Source organism: Melopsittacus undulatus, chromosome 9 (genome assembly GCF_012275295.1).
Source record: "Melopsittacus undulatus isolate bMelUnd1 chromosome 9, bMelUnd1.mat.Z, whole genome shotgun sequence".
Lineage (NCBI taxonomy): Eukaryota > Metazoa > Chordata > Aves > Psittaciformes > Psittaculidae > Melopsittacus > Melopsittacus undulatus.
The window spans coordinates 11,362,800-11,375,242 of record NC_047535.1 but is presented as its reverse complement, the minus strand read 5'-3'; the positions used below and the strand labels follow the sequence as shown (position 1 = coordinate 11,375,242).

General features: G+C 50.1%; 1 protein-coding gene across 1 annotated transcript in view; it reads left to right on the top strand.

The window, feature by feature from the left end:
• ALPK3 (alpha kinase 3) overlaps positions 1 to 12,443 on the top strand; it is a 36,085-nt gene that overhangs the window by 21,778 nt on the left and 1,864 nt on the right. Inside the window, exons 4-13 of the mRNA XM_034066154.1 lie at positions 395 to 512; positions 1,808 to 2,840; positions 6,330 to 8,181; positions 8,899 to 9,046; positions 10,498 to 10,625; positions 10,902 to 10,937; positions 11,027 to 11,301; positions 11,650 to 11,738; positions 11,976 to 12,193; positions 12,393 to 12,441. Coding sequence (XP_033922045.1) covers positions 395 to 512; positions 1,808 to 2,840; positions 6,330 to 8,181; positions 8,899 to 9,046; positions 10,498 to 10,625; positions 10,902 to 10,937; positions 11,027 to 11,301; positions 11,650 to 11,738; positions 11,976 to 12,193; positions 12,393 to 12,441 — 3,946 coding nt within the window. The remainder of the gene's footprint in view (positions 1 to 394; positions 513 to 1,807; positions 2,841 to 6,329; positions 8,182 to 8,898; positions 9,047 to 10,497; positions 10,626 to 10,901; positions 10,938 to 11,026; positions 11,302 to 11,649; positions 11,739 to 11,975; positions 12,194 to 12,392; positions 12,442 to 12,443) is intronic.

Below are 12,443 nucleotides of genomic sequence, written 5' to 3'. Positions count from 1 at the left end.
GCCTGTTTTCTGACCTTAGCCTTAGTCTCATCAAAACAGGCCTCTTCATACAAGAGTGACAGTGTGCTTGCCTTTTCCTCCCAGCCAGGGTTACAAGAGATGATCGTGTGATCTACTCCCCTCTGTTCAGGAATGAAGTGCTGGGATTTTTTTCTCAAAAATAGACCTATTCCTAGGAGTGATAAAAGATTTGGATAAGCCCATCAGGTTTCCACTCACAATGCTTTTTCTGCTTTGTGATTTAAAGTATGCACTGAGCCTAGAATAACACATATCCTATTCCGATGGAGGGTTAAGTGTTGCTGTTGATACATTGTCCCCACTGAAGCAGGCTTGCTGGGCTACTGGGTGCAATGTTTCACACCGACTGGTGTTCCGTCCATCTCCTCCCCAGGGTACCCGCAGCCGGAGGTGACGTGGTATAAGGATGATGAAGAGATGGACCGCTATTGTGGCTTACCCAAGTATCAGATATTCCGTCATGGAAATCGCCACACCCTGCAGCTGTACAAGTGAGTAAGGAAGCTGGAGAGTGGCTGGATTTGGTGATGAGAGCTCTGAGTGTGTTTTCAGTATTTGGAGGAGCAGCCTGTCAGCAGTGATCTCCCATCAGCACCTGTGCTGGCCCCTCCTGCTTCCCATTGAGATGTTCCTGGCTGTCCCTTCCCCTTCAGCTTTTCACTCTGATAACTCTCCAAACATATCAGCATCAGATCAATTACTGCATTCAGGGATAGCTGCCATAAGAAATTCCTCTCTGGAGCCTTCCAGTGCTGGTAGCAGCATGCACTATGGTTGTTCCAGACAAGAGCTGAACATTAGGCCTGGTTGAAGGTGAGTGAAAGGAATGCACTGTCTACCTCCAGAATGATGGTCCAGGGATAAGGTGGGACAAGGACAGAAACAGTTCACAGGAGTGTCCTGAGCAATGGCAAACAGGGGAAAGGGCTGCACCCCTGTCCCAGGAGGGCCTTTCTTAGCTCTCACCATGAAGTCAGGGAAAGGGCTACTTTGGCACTGGACTGATGGAGCCAAGGACCTCTTTAACTTAGCCCTCACTACTAGCTTCTTTTAACTTTAAAAGAGGACTGTGCCTCTGGAGAGCCAGGCACACCATGTCCCCAGCAAGCAGAGACTGGTCGCACCACAACCTGGATTTGGGATGTCAGAAGTATTTTGCACTTTCAATGTCCGAAAGTGCAGAATATCAGTACTGATAGTTCTGTCATCCTCATGCTTCTAGTCCGGGCTTTTCTGCTGCCCCAGGTGTGTTTCAGGTTTCTATCAAAGGCTGGATCACCTCTCATAGGATCAGGGATCTCCATGGGCCAGGCATCTCCAAGGGGTGACAGCTGGGATGGCATGCATGTGCTTGTCCTGCTGCCTGTGAAGTGGGATGGGAAGGATTTGGTAAGGCAATAGGGTGGAGGAAGAACAGAAATGTCATGTAGGCTGTAAATTGCTGAGAGGAGACCATCTTGCAGAAGAATGTGGGCAAGAACAGTTGGGAAGCCTGATGCTAGCTGTTCCTCCTCCATCACAGCCCTGTCTTATCAGAGTTACAGCCCAGGGGGAGCTGGACACTGATTTAACATCCAACTTGCTTATCTGCCAGTGCTGAGAACAGGCAGAGCCCCAGGAGGGAGGACAGCCCCAGGCCTCCAGACCTACTGTCGGCACCTCAAGGGCCACATCTTCATTTTCTCACCCTCCTGGAGCAAGAAGTGGGAGAACGTGCATGCCTGTGTGTCCAGCTGTAGTGCCTGGGGAGGGTGGGCAGGTCTCACACAGAGCTTTTGGTTTCCAGGTGCCAAGAAGAAGATGCAGGCATTTACCAGGCCTCAGCTAGAAATAACAAAGGCATTGTGTCCTGCTCTGGTGTGCTGGAAGTGGGAACCATGACGGAATTCAAAATTCATCAGAAGTGGTTTGCCAAGATTAAGAGAAAAGCTGAAGAAAAGCTGCGAGAAATAGAACAGGGCAAGAAGCGAGGGAAAGAAAATGTGGAGGTGGAGAGGCTGCAGGGAATGAGCCCCGATCGGCTCCAGAGAAAGCGGAGGCTGGTCAGGGATATGAACCACCAGTCAGGAGCCTCTCTGTGGGAGAAAGAGGATGCAGCAAAAGTTCATGTTGCCGATTCTCAGTCCAGATTACACAAGGATATTGCTGAACCAAATGAGAAGCCAGTGAAGGCAATGACGGGCTTTCCAAACAAACTGAGCACACCATTGAAAACAGAGGTGACCGCCAACGGAGATGCCTCTTTTGAAAGCGTGGAGGAGAATGGGAACAGCTTTCTTACATACATCTATGAGACAGTGGAGGACCTCACGACTAAGCCAGTGGTGAAAGACTCTGCAGCTAAAAAGAAAAAGAAAGTGGAGGCTTCTCCAGCAGCAAAGCAGGAAGTTTCCAAGCGAGAAGAAAGTGGGCGAAACAGGGCCAACCCCTCTCTAAATCCAAGGTTTGCCCCTCCTGTCCCCGTACGCAAGAACACACATTTGAGGGGGACAAATGATCAAGAAGTGGAAAGCAGTCTAAAAATCAAAGAGCCTGGGAAAGCTGTGAGTCAGGATGCTAAAATCAATGGTGACATGCACTTCTCTTTGAAAGAGATGTATTTTGACAAGCAAGTGGAGCCAGCAGCAGGGAAGGAGGAGGCGGGAGCCAAGGAAGAGGCTGTGAGCAAGGCTGCCCTGCAGCCTGTGGCAATCATCAGACAGCCAGAGGATGCTCCATCGTCCTCAAAGGTGGCAGAGGCAGGACCTGTGCTGTCCGACACACAGAGAGGCCGGCACCAAGCACAGATGGCGGAGGGAAACAAAGCTGTCAGTCCAGAGGTAACTAGGGCAGAAAGCAGCCAACACAGAGGTTGCAACAAGACAATATTCATGCCACATTTTTGTATTGTGGGAGGCTGTGTATACCCCAAGGTCTCCATTGGCAAAAGCACCCAGGAAAAAGGGCTTCCTGGACTTCGTGTGCCCTGACAGCAGGGCTTCCATCCCATCTCTGAATAAATGTTAGATGAGGTGGTGAGGTGTATGTCAGGGCCTTGGTCTCTAGGCGGCCCAGGGCATGCTGTGGGCTCTCCTGTTTAATCGGCAGGCTGACCTCAGACAAAATGTTTCCAAATCTGTTAAGCAGAGAGCACTGAATGGCTATTTATAGCTGGGGGTGGATGCCTGGTGCATATGACAAGCAGTGAGACTGATGACATCTGTTCAGTTTAGCAATTGAGTCTGAGCTTCGGCTGGTGTTTAATGAGTCCCATGCAGACGAACGTGGTGTGCCAGGCCCGCCATGTGAGCTGTGCTGGGCAGGGTGCTGGGTTCTGTTTATGCTGCAACACATATACAGTAGATCTGGGCTATTTTTTGGCTCTTCCCTGATGGAAAAACTCTGTTGCAAAACTTACTGTGGTGTTGATGCAGTTACAAGGCACAGCACCTGCTCCTGACCCTCACTGCATCTTTTAGTCAACTTCTATTTTAATCATTTAACCTGAAGCATTTTCCATGAAAATACTAGATTGGAAACTACCAGTCTTTTATATATATCTATCTCTAGATCCTTTTTCTATAATGACCCTTTTTGTGGTAAAAGGTTCCCCAAGTCCAATTTGCAGGTGCCATTATGGTTCAGCATTTGAGCTATGATAGGTGCAGGCTTTCAGTACAGACCCAGGCTATCAGAGGAGGCACTCTGGGTGCAGCACATCTCCCTCGGTAGGTAATGCAAATACTATGGGGTATGGAAATATCCACAATACAGAAAGTGGGATTGCTGGGTGCTCTGCTAAAATAAAACCCCTTTCTTCCTCTTCTAATTTTCTTTAGCCATAGGTAGGAGCACTGCTTACTGGTAAGAAAACTACTATGTTATACAGTGAACATCTGTGTCCCTTGCTACAAGGCAGCACCCCGAACCTGTCTTTAACCTGACCCATCAGCATCACATAATGCTGCAGAAATTACTGCTGTGCATGTGAGCCCATGGCAGAACTATTTGTTTTCTCCCTCTGCTCATTTTTACACCCTTTGTTCTTAAGGAGGGATGAAAGTGTTGGTGTGTAGCAGCTACACTTGGGCTGTCATCCCTTAGCCTTTGACATGCATCAAGGTATTTTTCTCTTCAAAAACCCACTTGCAGAGGGAAACTTATAACTTGTCAGCTGGTGTGCTTTTGAGTAGACAAAAGGAAATGCTTTTGATTTGAATTTGAATGCTTCAGCTAGTTGGTGATGCTGGGAAAAGTGTTCAAGCTTTTGTGTGACCAAATAAGCTATTTTAAAGCCCTTTAAAGCTGATTCCAGACATGTTTGAGGATATTTTCACTCACCCGGAAACCTTGCTTATCTCCTTCTTTTTAAACTTTCCCTTAAACAAGACAGGGTCCTAACATGATTTTTTTTCTGGCCTTGTGACCGACCTAGCTGGGCCTCATGCTCAGGACTTCTATTTTGAGCTGCAATTGTCCATAGCCAAAGGGGTTTGCAAAATGCCAGACTGTAGCCAGGCTCTGAACAGCCTCACACACAAGAGCAGAGAAGCTAGATTTGCATGATGATCACTCTTGCCTAACTTTTAAACCAATGATTTTATTATATTTCTTTTATATGCCCCTAGTTTGAGTGTTTTCTGATCGTTTAAGGACAGATGCTTTTCTGAAAAGCCCCCTGAAAGCTTTTCTGAATAAGCTTTAGTTCATGATAAGCAAATATCCCAAAGTCCTCTTCAGCCAAAGAGGACCATCATTTGAACCCATTGACCATCACCATTGAGCAGAGCCACCTCTGTGCATCCCATCTGTGAGCCTGGGCTACCTCCAGCTCCAGGGCACTGAGCTGTTCAGCCCCTTGAGCAGAGGGGTCAGTGCCGGCCCTGCAGTTAGATGGGCTGTGTCCCTTCCCTTTCTGCACCCCAGAGGACCATATATAGTCTGTGGTAAAATTCAGCAGGGTTTCACTGCATGAACCCTGTCTGTCTCTTTAAATAAAACCTTTTAAGCCTGACCCCTGGGATGCTCTGTGTTGTGATGCTCAGCTGATGAAGCAGGAAAGGGACATGTCTCTAGTGGGACAGCAGGAGGGGTGTGTGGCATTTGGGAGTGCTATGCAACCTTGTGAGCTGGACCCCTGGTTCTGCACTCCTTGTGTGTGGAGACAGAAACTGCCCAGCCTTTGGCATTCTTTGGAGACTACCAAGGAACAGACTTGAATAATGAGTTCAGGAATGGTGTCCCTAATGCTGCTCCTCCCACCCCAGCTGATATTCATATTGCCCTAACAGTTTGCTGAGACACCAGCATTAGCTTTCCTGTTTTTACCAAACTTTCAATTGAAGCCAAAAGAGCGCTAAATAGAAAGGCAAGAGCTCCACAGCCCTCCTTTCCCATGGACCTACTCTTGGAGCCTTAAACCTCAAGTCAGAGTCCTCAGTGAGAAAATCCTTAGCAGCAGATTATCTAGGATGGATGAGGAAGCTCTCATGTGCATGCCCTGATCCCATGCAATTGTCCTGATGTTGTTAGCTGAGCATCAGCTGGGCACAGCATTTATCAGTGGTATCACTGCCTCCCTGATCCTTATCCTACAAGAATAGATAGTGCCCCTTGGCTGGAGGATTTTGTCACATTTCGTTGGGATAAAGCTCAGCTGTCAGAGCTTGCTGAAACGTCTGCGGGTGTGAGCTGCAGTTGGAAACATTTGAGCTTCCCGAATGTCAAAGAAACAGGATGGTTGAATAGTGCAGATAACGTCATGGTGTACAGTTTCGCTGTAAATCATTTGGGCAGCTTCATTGGGATAGTGTGTGATCTGCTGATTGCCCGTCTCAGTGTGGAGATTGTAGATACAGTATAGGGGGAACACTGAATCTTAAGAGCAAGGAAATTATAAAAGGTCTCTAAAGCGGCTGGTGGAAACGTGACAGTTTTGCTCCTTGGGTAGGTGCCGCGTCAGAGGAGAGGGAATGGTTCTCATCTGGAGAACTGTTCTATGATTCTATGGTTTAAAACCCACTTAATGTTTTAGAGTAGCCAATTTCCTGCCTGTGTGTGCAAAACCAAGGTATTGAAAGGCAGAAGAGTTGTAACTGATTAAAAGACATTTTGTGCAGCATGACAGGGGACTGTGTGACTCACTACCACGGGATGATGGTAAAACCAAGAGGCCATGGATGAGTGAGTATCAGTGGTACCAGGTTAATACTTGTAATTCAAGCAGAAAGTTGGGCAGTGCCATCTGATTCAGATGGACCACAAGCACCACTGAGCAGACCCAGGCAGTAAAATAGTGCTAATTTTCTATTTTCTTTTTTTTTTATTAGGTTGCAGCAGCCATGGGACAGTCTGCTTGTGATCTGAACCGTCCAGTGTCTGCTCCAACCGTAGAGGCTGGTCAGCAAGCCAGTAAATTAGAGGAGCTCAGGAAAGAGATACCTTTCTGCCAGGAGACCAGGGGATCAGGGAAAAGGACAAATCCTCGGCTGAGGCCACAGGAGCCACCAAAGCCACCAGCACCTTCCCCAGACAATGTGCAGCCCAGAAAGGAGCAACCTGCCTCTAGGAAACAGACAGAAGAACATTCCCATGCTCTTGAGGGCAGAGAGATCCAATCAGCATTGTTAAATCAAGAGTACAAAAGCCAAGGTGAGGAAAAGCCATTACTAAAGAAGCTGAGTCCTCCAGAGCACAAAGAAAACACTCCTCTTGAGCAAATCACATGTCAGACAGCAGTCAAGGATGGGAAGAGCAAAGAAGCAGGAGTGGAGCTATCTGGGAGCCATCACAGTGCAAAGGCAGAAGGGAGAGGTGCAGCAGAGCCATCTCCTGGGGCTGTGCACCCAGAGGCAGAAGGAACACCTTTAGGACATCTGGAGACTAAACGTCCAGCTCCTGATTCAGTTCAACCTGCCACAGAAGAGCCACTCCCCGCTCCTGCAGCGGGAACATCGGTGGCTCAGGAGGCACTGCTTGCAGTTCCCAGTGCCCCAGGGATGAAGGTCATAGCAGGAGAGGTGCAGTCTGGAGCACAGCTGCTGCCTGCTGTGAGCAGAGAAACAGAAATCAGAAAGGCAGATGGATCTGCCCCACAAGAGAAGTTTTCAGCCAGCATGGTAGGGGAGGATAGTGCCAAATCAGTGCCTATGAGACCTCAGAGGAAGGAAAGACAAGAGCTAACAGCCACAGGTCCACACCAGGAGCTGGCAGCACCTTCAGGCACTTTTGATGGAGGTGCTGAGGTTCAGCCACAAGTACCACTGGTCCTGCCGAGCCCCGAGACACAGCAGGAGATGTCTTTGGAGGAAAAGATGCAGCACAAAAACCTTGTTTCCTCCTTGAAGAACTATCTGCTGCTGCTTTTAAAAATGTCAGATAGCAGTAAGGATGCCATGAAAGAAGACACTGACCCCGGTGACAAAGAGCAGCCTGATGCAGAGGAGCTCATGCTCCCAGAAATAGGCATTGCAGGCCTGAGCCCTCGCACCTCAAGGAGAGTTTTGGAAAAGGTACAAAACAATCAGCTCTTCCAAACAGCAGAGAATTTGCCTCTGACTCCCAGGACATCCAGGCGGATCACGGGCATGATTAACGAGGAATTCATTACCAGCAAGGAGATGCTGGCTTGCAGGCCTGTGCCACCAAAGAGACGTACTCGGGTTGCTGCCGAGGGAGAGGGGCTGCCCCAGCTCTCTGTGCCCTCCATTGTGGTGGGCAGCATCCCAGCCCCAGGAGTGGGGCAGCCTCCTAGTGAGATTTCAGATTTGCCTGCAGCAAGCCCTGAAAAAGAGAGTGCTGGTGGCCCTCTGGCAGTTTTACCTTGTGCCACACCAGAGGAGCTGGCTTCTGGAGCCCGGCGCAAAATATACCTGCCAAAAACCAAGCAGGTTGGGCAGGAAGAGGAGGCAACCCCAGAGAGCCCAGGCCACATGAGAAGTCCAAATGTTTCACCACGACAATCCAGGAAGAACACGGCCCTGTTGCCATCGCCTGCCCTGACTCTGTGCTCTCCTGCAGAGCAGTGCTCGCCAACCCTCATGAAAAAGATGGCCACGTTGGAGGTTCCTAAGCTGTATGAGGAGCCCACAGGTGACAGCAGTAGTGACCATGAGGTCCCTGAAGATGCTAAGCCAGAAGCACAGCCAGCAGAGTTCAAGAAAGCAAACAACCCCTTAAAAGGTAAGGGAAGAGGTAATCCCCATGGAGCATGTTTTCTTGTTCCCTACAAAGGGAGGCTGGTCAGCTGAGCCAGCGATAGTTAGCTGGGCCACAAGAGGTTTGTGCATTTGCAGGGTTTTCAGTATCATCCTTTGGCAATGTAAAAGGCAAATTCTGCCACAACACTTCTTCCCTATTTCAGGGAGGGCAAAGGAATACAAGAGGCAGTAGCACTGAGACTGGCTATCTCCATAGCCTGAACTTCCCTATTCTTGTTCTTGGTCTTTGTGTTCTGGTCCTCACTATGCCTCATGCTGGTTGGGGGTCCAGTGGGCATTAGCGGAGTGTGCACTCTTTTCCACCTCCATGGTAAATGCTAATTTGATTCCTTATGGCATTGAATTAGAAAAGTCATAATCCCGATATTGAAGTTCTTGCAAGAGCCAGATGATACCCTCACAGGAATCAGCACTCTTGCAAAAGTAAGGGTAACCTTAATAAATCCCTACTTCAGTAGATGTTTCCTCCAACATTGCAGTGGTTTTTCTCCTTTGCCTCCAGTCATGCAGACTATGAGACTTTCACTGAGAAGGTGATGTTATACTAGGCTGTGCTGACATATGCGTGATATCCAACACCAAAGTCCTAGGCAGCAGCTCTGGGGTAGGCTGCCCTGCCCCTGGAGCTGCATCCAGCAGTGTGTATCTCACCATCAATCTCTTTGCACCTTGTCCTTAGCTCCACAGGTGATTCGTAAAATCAGGGCAGAACAATTTTCTGATGCATCAGGAAACCTGAAACTTTGGTGCCAGTTCTTCAATATTTTGAGTGATTCTAAGCTGATGTGGTACAAGGATGAGATCCCTGTAGCAGAAGCACAAAGGAGGTAATCTACCAGCTCTGCTTCATTGTGGTCCTTGTGCATAACCCTGGGTTCGTGTGTTAAATCCAGCTCCTTGCATTTACTGAGGTGGAGGTGCCCCTTCTGTTGAGGCTGCATGGGAAGCTCATTGCATGGCATGGTATACTGCAAACTTTGTTCTCAGTTCCCAGGGAGGGAGGGATTGCCCAGATGGGAAATAGCTGCCAAATTTGTCCTATTGATGCTCCATCTGGAGCCTGGTTTAAGGGCTGATGCTTTGAGAGTAGCAGAGCCCTGGGGAGGGCAGGGGCTGAACCTGAACCTTGGGGAGGGCAGGGACAGTGCTGTGCCCATCGCAGAGTTTGAGAGCTGGGTGTGAGCTGCAAAACTGGAACCCCATGTGATACATGTGAGGGTGGCAGCTGTGCTGGAGGGTCTGCACATTGCATCCAAGGTGCAGGGGCTCCCATGCAACCGCCACTGACAAGCACCAACAGGGAAAGAGCAGCTCTGGCTGTGCCCCCTCTATCCCAGGGCACTGTCCTTGCACAGGGAGAGCATATTTGGGCAGCTGGGTGGCTTGGTGTATCCTGGATGCTTCTTAGGGTGCATTATGGAGAGCAACTTGTTCTGAAGGCCGGGGGAGCTTGGTGGAGTAGGACCAGATTTACGTGATGCCTTTGAGCATCCCTTGAGCTCCCTTAATAATAAGCAGGAAGGAAGAGGTGCTTCTGAGGCATAAACAGTCTCCTGATATCTCTCAGATATCTGAGCTGGGGCAGATGGACCTGGAGAAGCCAATGCCTTTTAGCTGACCAGAGCAGAGCCTGCTCAGCAGGCTGATCTCAGGTCCTACCTCTTCCCTCTGCAGCCTGTCATCCCTTTGCTGGTTTATGCTGGCCATGTGGGGCAGAAACACACCTTTGGTTCTTTTGGAGACTCATCTGTGTAGTGGGCCACCTTGGCTAGATGAGTTGCCAGCCCAAAGCCTGGTGCTGCAGGCTGGAGAAGAACACAGAGCTCATGCTTTGCCAGTCCCTTGGAGAGGGGCAAACTTCAGGATGGGGACTGGTGTCTGCCTTCACTCATGAACAGCTGAAAATGAAGCTGGACAGGCTCTGTAGCTGTTTGGCTTCCATCCATCCATCCATTCAGATGTGAGTCTCTTAGCCCAAGCACAGCCCTGAGCCACACTCAAGGGAAAGTACCTTTGTCTGTCTGTAGCCCAGTCCTGATCAGATTTTGCAAGGCTTGCCTGGAAGATGAGCATCTCTGCAAGTATAAACTGCAGAGCAGGACTCTTGGTACCATAAGGTGCCAGGAGAGGAGCTGGAATGCCCTTGGGCTGGCTTCCTTTGTAGCCCTCTTCCAGTCCCCTAAGAGCAGCACAGTGCCTATCCTCAGTGCCCGTGACATGTCTCCTATGTGCCCACATGTGTCACACAGGGCTGAGGCCATGTTCTGGTTCCTTCCAGCGCTGGTGATGAGAGCCAGGCAGCCTTGGCTGTTGTGCAGGCATCCCAGAAGGACTGCGGGGTCTACCGATGCGTGATCAGCAATGAGTATGGCACTGACTCCACTGATTTCCTCCTCAGCGGAGAAGGTGAGGAGCCCCTAGCAGCCTGAACAGCTCTCCCAGCTTCCCCAGTTGTGCCATGGGGCAGTGTGGCGAACCAGGCAGAGCTTGGTGCCAGGTTTGCGGAGTGGGAGGAACCTTGCACACCCCGTAACACCATCTCTGTGAGGTGCATCTGCCTCCATGTGCTAATACATGAGCAATTCATACCATCTTCCTTGCTGTCCCTTGGTGTGGAAGCACATGGGGCAGGGTGGGATCCTGGTAGGACCTTGACGCCTTTCTGCTTTCTGTCCCATATAGTGCTGTCAGGATTTATCTTGCGGGAAGAGATCGAAGGTAAGAGCCATGTGCAAGGGGCAGCAGCTCTGTGATGGGGGCAGGTTGTGTCCATGTTGTCCTCCTTCACCAGCTCTTCCCTCCACCAGTTGGTGAGGAGATTGAGATGACGCCCATGGTGTTCGCGAAGGGTCTGGCTGATGCAGGCTACTGGGGAGATAAGCTCTTTGGGCGCGTGGTAAGCGAAGACTTGGAAGTGGGTGCCAGTTTCCTGCACAAAGCCTGCCGGGCAAGAGCTATCTACGGCCTGGAGCCCGTCTTTGAGTCTGGCTGCACCTGTGTAATCAAAGTGCACAATTTCATTGTCTTTGGGACCAAGAATGAGAACAGTCTGATAGAGAAGAACTACGATATCACCATCCAGGTGGGCATCCTTGTGGGCCAACCTCCACCTGTCTCCCCCACACCTTCCCTGTCTGTGCCACAGTCCCAACTCTGTGCCCACTTTCTTTATTGCCATCCCCATTTTGAGTGCTCTGGAGGGGTTGAGCTGCCTTCTAGCAGGCTGGCATTATCCTTGTTATTCTTGGCTTCAGCTCTTCTCTCTGAACAACACAGAACTGCTCAGAGCTTTCCCTGTCACTTGTCCTTTGACCACCAGGGGAGGGAAACAGCTGGCAGTGTTCCCAGAGGATGCCTGGCCAGGCAGGGTGTCCTGGGATTCGTTGGGCAAGACAGGACAGGTCCCTGACTCTTCTGTTTGCATCTCCAGGAATGTAAAATCCAGAACTCCAGCCGCGAGTACTGCAAGATCTTTGCTGCTGAGGCACGAGCTGTCCCTGGTTTTGGAGCAGTGCCCGAGTAAGTCCAGCAGCTTCATTGGCTTCACATCCTGGCAGAGCACCCTGGGGGATGGTGGGAGGGTTACCTGTGGATGCTGGGGACATCCCAAAGGGCAGTGTGCTCTTCTCCCACCCTCAGACAGAAGGGGCATAGGGGAAAGGCAAAAGCCAAGGGTTGTAGACCACAGTGTGAATCTCCACTTGGCTGCAGTGAGAGTGTGTCTGATGCTGAACCTGCCTGTGTACTCCCATGCAGGATAATTCCTTTGTACCTGATATACCGACCTGCCAACAACATCCCTTATGCCACAATGGAGGAGGACCTGGGTGCACCCTGCGAGAAGTACTGTGTCACTGAGAGAGATGGCAGCTTGGTGGCACGAGGCACTTCAGAGATTGTGCTCAAATGCTGCACCTTCCAGCATTGGGTCTATCAGTGGACAAATGGAAACATCCTTGTGACTGACATGGAAGGTAAAGGCATCTGCCATCTGATTTCTGTGACCCCTCACTACTTTCTGGCCTGTGAAAGGAGAGGGGAAAAGCCCTAGCCTTGTCCTTCTGCCTTTTTCCCCATATGCCATGGAGCCCAGCTCCCAGGACAGTGACTTGTTCTTGCTGCCAGTGCCTGTTCTTCTCAGGGAGACACTGGTTCTCCTCCCTTTCATTGCAGGAGTGGGCTGGAAGATCACCAATGTGCGGATTGCTACCAACCTGAAAGGGT